Here is a 5,634-nt window from a genome sequence, read left to right as displayed (position 1 = left end):
GAAGATGCCTAAGGTATAGGCGAAACGTCGTAATGTTATTGTTTTCATTTCCACTATGGACACAATCGGAGATATTGTTTATCATCTACCAAGTTCTAGGAAGAGAATAATTAGATGAATTGAAAGTGTTAAGAAAAAGATCACGAACGCTGAGTATGCTGTGATATTTGATAGAAAATGTCTCGATGAAAACCTGCTCCCTAAATTCACTAATATATATATATATACATATTTATATATGTATATATATATGTATATATATATATATATATATATATATATATATAAATATATATATATAAAGAGTATATATGGGCATGAAGTCTTCTCTCAAACATGTTTCATTAAAAGTGATAGATAATTCGGCATGCTGTATTTTCTTTAGGATCATCTCCTTATTACGCAAGATTGACTTATTCCCTCTTGCAAGATGTGAGATGATTTCTCCGTAATAAGGAAAATATTCTAAAGAAAATACATGCTGAATTATCTATCACTTTTAATGAGACATGTTTGATAGAAGACCTCCTGTCCACATATACCCTTAATATTCCTAGTGATGGAGCAGTCAACGTCAGCAAGAGAAACCGACAGAAGCCCAGTGTCGAAGCTAGAAGAAATTTCATGACTAGAAGAATACAGGAGCTGAAGACCAAGAATTACCACGAGATTGAACAGAAATGGGCTAACATAGTTGTTGACCCAGGATTAAAAGAAATAATTGAAGCTTCTTTTCATGACATGATGAAACAATATCATAATTCCATCATTACTGCAAGCCAGAAAAAGTTGGTCAACCCTAACGCCGGCAACGTAAAACACCCACGTCCAGCTAAAGGCTACGTCAATTTAACAGATAAAACTCTCACCCCGAACAAGAAGAACTGCTAAACTTTGGTTTGAACTTCCACGTTATGTCGAAACCAACGAAGCATCATAAGCGAGTAGAATGTGAAATCCTTCTTGATGACATCGAAAAATTGGAAACAAGAGGTGAAGTCACAGTAGCGCCCAACTTAAAACAAGAAATAGTCACTAAAGCAACTACATCAAGACGTAATTTTAAAAGCAAACTCATAGCCCAGATGACCTCCTACAGAGAAATCATCTCACATCTTGCAGGAGAGAATAAGTCTATTTTGCGTAATAAGGAGAATATCCTAAAGAAAGTACAACACGATGAAGTATCTATCACCTTTAACGATATATATATATATATATATATATATATATATATATATATATATATATATATACATATTTATATATATATATATATATATACATATGTATATTTATACAAATACATACACACACACACACACACACACACACATATATATATATATGTTTATATATATATATATATATATATACATACTTATATATATATACATATATATACGTATATATATATATACACACATATATATATATGTATATGTATACAGTTTATATATATATATACGTATATATATATATATATATATATATATATGTATATACCAGCATATATATATATATATATATATATATATATATATATATATATATATATATATGTATTTGTGTGTATTCACATACATTCATGGGTAGACCACAAACAACACAAAATCTCGAAATCTGTCATATGAGTGTCCCCAAATCGTACATCACTCTGTCTGAAAAGAGGTCTATGAAATTCGTCAAGAAGACTACAAGAATGACAAGTGCACGCAACGGGACCAGGAACGACCGCAAGAGCACTTCGGAAACACTCGATTCTCCACTCCCTCCAGTTGCCAGGAAAACACCCATTTTGAGGGAAGCCAACGCCCTCCTTCAGGAAAAGATCTTCGGCAGCCGGAAGGCGTTGACCGTCAACTTCGAGTGCAGCGATGAGAAGAGGACCCTCGACATACCCTGCACCTGTTGTGAGCCAATGGAGGTCGACCTCCAAGAGCCTGGTGCTGTCGAGGAGGACATGGACTGGGAGTGACCCGGCACTACCCACGTGACCTGTGTGAGGTCACATGATCCTGAACGATCCTGAAAAATGTAAACACTTCGAAGAGAGTCAGACACCCGAGGCAAGTGTCTGGTCTCGAAGAACCTTCCAGGGAAGAGGAAGCTATACGCCAAGAGGCGCTTATATGAGGCCGATGCTGCCTGGACTGAAAACACAGGTAACAGTTCCTGTTGGAAATCGGAGAGGAGCGTGGGATTTATACGCAGAAGTAAGCGAATGCGAGACCAGGACGCTTACGAGTAAGCCAACAGAGTATCAGGGAGCTTATATAAATTTTTGCTTATTTTCGACGGTCTTCATGGAAAACAAATGCTTCTTCAAACATCCTTCTTTGGAAAAGCATCCACTATGTAGGCCAAGGGCTTTAACAATGGTGATGCAGGAGATGTCATCATATCAAGACAACAGGATTCGAATTAGTCACATTCAGGTATAAGAAAGAAATAAGCAAGAACTGGTTTACCAACTGAGTGGTTAATGAAAGGAACAGATTTAGTAGCCATGTAGTGGGCGCTGAAATAATTGGTTGTTTTAAGAGAAAATGAGATAACTTTATGGATAGACATGGCAGGTGGTAATGGACATGGAACTGCCTAATATAAGTCTTATGGTCTCTTGAAGTCTCCTACATTCATATGTAAGCATGTACCTATAAGAGAAAATAAAATAACTTCATGAATAGGAATGACAGATGGTAAGGAACATGAAACTAGTGCAGGCCTTATGGTATCTTGAATCCTCCTCCATTCTTTTTGTCTTTTATTCGGAGTTCGAGAGGCAAAGGAGGAGCTACAAAGAGACCTCGAGGTTCCCTCTGACCTCAGTCTGCCGAGTCCCCAAAAACGGAAGCACTTCACCTGAAAAGATGGTTGTAAGACTTTGAAAAAAAACATTTATAAAGTCAATGACGGACTGAAGGAGTGTTTAATAAAGATGTTTTAAATAGTACATTCCAAGTAGCCACTTAACTTCGTCTTGGGAAAGATATATACATTCGTGCGCAAGTGCACACACACACACATACACACACAAAATACACACATGAATTTAAGAGCAAATTAGAGACTGCGAGATACAAAGGCGAGGCACCACGAGCGTAGCTCTACTTCCCGTAAGATACAACTAGGTAAATACACACCTACACACACACACACCTACATACACTTATACAAAGACACACACATAAACACACACACACACACACAGACAGAGGGAAAGAAAGAGAGAGAGAGAAAGAGAGAGAGAGAGAGAGAGAGAGAGAGAGAGAGAGAGAGAGAGAGAGAGAGAGAGAGAGAGAGAGAGAGAGAGAGAGAGAGAGAGAGAGAGAGAGAGAGAGAGAGAGAGAGAGAGAGAGAGAGAGAGAGAGAGAGAGAGAGAGAGAGAGAGAGAGAGAGAGAGAGAGAGAGAGAATGATAATTCCAGCTGAACGAGAGCATTGACGAGAGTTTCGAAGAGTTCCGTACATGGCACATAAAAAAATTCAAGAAACATAAGAGAAGATATTTATACTCTACTAATCCAGAGTAACAATCATAAACGATGGTCAGACTGATTTCAGGGGCACAAATTTTGATTGAATGAAAACCACAGTGTGACCACTCAGTGTGACATTGTCTTTAGAACTAGAGTCTAACAAAATTGGTAACATTTATTCTTGAAATAATTTTTTATAATTTTCAATAGCATGTCTATGATCAAAGCAGGAGTCCAAATTATAAGTGACAACATTACAAACAGAGAAACGTCTAACGGAAAAAAGTAATATGTTGTATTGTCGACAACTAATTAAGAGAACAGCAGGGAGGGAGGGAGGAAGGAAGAAGGGAGGAGGAAGGAGGAGAGGGGGAACAGAAGAGAGAGAGAGAGAGAGAGAGAGAGAGAGAGAGAGAGAGAGAGAGAGAGAGAGAGAGAGAGAGAGGAGGAGGAGGGAGGGGGGAAGAGGGCCATAAAACGGGAACTGGACGAGGAGGTGACTTGCTTGCTTTAAATGCTCAATTCGAATTGTTAATGCCCTCGGAAAATTTGGCCATAACTTGGAACCGCGATTGTAGCGGCAACGACCCCCGCCGCACGAGGTTCCGGGCACCCCACGGCACATCGGAGCGGGGCATAGAAGAGCTAAGCCGTGAAGTATATGAGATGAGCATGGCACAGTACATATGAAGCAACCCTTCCAGGAGTGGAGACACTACTTTAAGAGGAACGGAATCGCATGGCGATAGCCAGAATGAATGTATATATATATATATATATATATATATATATATATATATATATATATATATATATATATATATATATATACATTTATATATATAATGTATATATAGATTTATATATGATGTATATATGCACATATATATATATATATATATACATATATATATATATATATATATATATATATGTATATATATATATGCAATCAATCACATCACCGTGATGCAAAAACGCAAAATAACCACAGGAGAAGGGAAACTTGTAGACAGTACTTTCGTATAATACATCTTCAGACTAATTGACGTCATTTAGTCTGAAGATGTAATATAAGAAAGCATATATATATATATATATATATATATATATATATATATATATATATATATATATATATATATATATGTATATATATATATACACACATTTATATATATAATGTATATATGCATATATATATATGCAATCAATCACATCACCGTGATGCAAAAACGCAAAATAACCACAGGAGAAGGGAAACTTGTAGACAGTACTTTCGTATAATACTAGGGGTGATCAGAAAGTAATGACAGTCGGACTCGTAGCTGAGAGACTATAAGTGTTGGGGGGGCGGGGAGCAAGGGGCAGCAAGTGTTGCCTGTTGTTACATGTTTGAGCTTGTCGCTGTTTGTCTAGCTTACATTTTATCGTTGCGCTGTGCGATTGCGTCATTGTTGGTTTGCCTCTCTAACCGGAAACATGGATTTTTCGAAAGAAGGCTGCAGATTCTACACCTTCACAAGGTGGAAACTCGGGAAAAAAGCAACGGAGATCAGAGAGGAATTGTTGCAAGTTTTTCCCGAGTCTACTCCATCACTGGAAACTATTTCCCGCTGGATTCGAGCTTTCGCAGCCGGAAAATTGCAGCTAGAAGATGATCATCGTCCTGGCCGCCCTCGGACATCCGTGACCGAAGCAACGACGGTCCGTGCGCGGGCCATCATTGACGAAGATCCAACTGTTACTCTTCGATTCTTATCCTTGGAGCTCGGTGTCAGTTATGGGAGCGCACATGACATCGTGCATGAACACTTAGGACTGAGGAAGAAGTGTGCTCGATGGATACCTCATTTGCTTACGGAAGAGCAGAAGAGCGAACGGGTGCGGATTTGTCGTCTATGGCTGGCTGAATTCGAGCCAAATGGTCCGAAACGGTTCTCAGATGTAGCTACCGGAGATGAGTGTTGGATTTCTTTCTTCACCACCAACATGGTGTGGTTGAGTGATGAAGAACCTCGACCTCAGATTCTGAAGGAAGGATTTCGCAGCAGGAAGCGCCTTTTCACCATCTTCTTCAATTCACAAGGACCAATGTGTGTGGATGTAATGCCTCAACAGTGTACTATCACAGCCCAGTACTACACTGATCA

At 38.4% G+C, this 5,634-nt stretch overlaps 1 protein-coding gene across 1 annotated transcript in view; it reads left to right on the top strand.

The window, feature by feature from the left end:
* The window catches only part of LOC143023369 (uncharacterized), a 7,595-nt gene extending 6,704 nt beyond the window's left edge, over window positions 1-891 (top strand). The window contains exon 3 of the mRNA XM_076181888.1: window positions 521-891. Within this exon, the coding sequence (XP_076038003.1) occupies window positions 521-891 (371 nt within the window). The remainder of the gene's footprint in view (window positions 1-520) is intronic.
* Window positions 892-5,634: the final 4,743 nt, after the last annotated feature.

This window comes from Oratosquilla oratoria, unplaced genomic scaffold (genome assembly GCF_046742065.1).
Source record: "Oratosquilla oratoria isolate Oo_2021 unplaced genomic scaffold, ASM4674206v1 SCAFFOLD47, whole genome shotgun sequence".
NCBI classification, from domain to species: domain Eukaryota; kingdom Metazoa; phylum Arthropoda; class Malacostraca; order Stomatopoda; family Squillidae; genus Oratosquilla; species Oratosquilla oratoria.
Note: the sequence above shows the minus strand (reverse complement) of the source record. Positions and strands in the feature narration are given on the sequence as shown.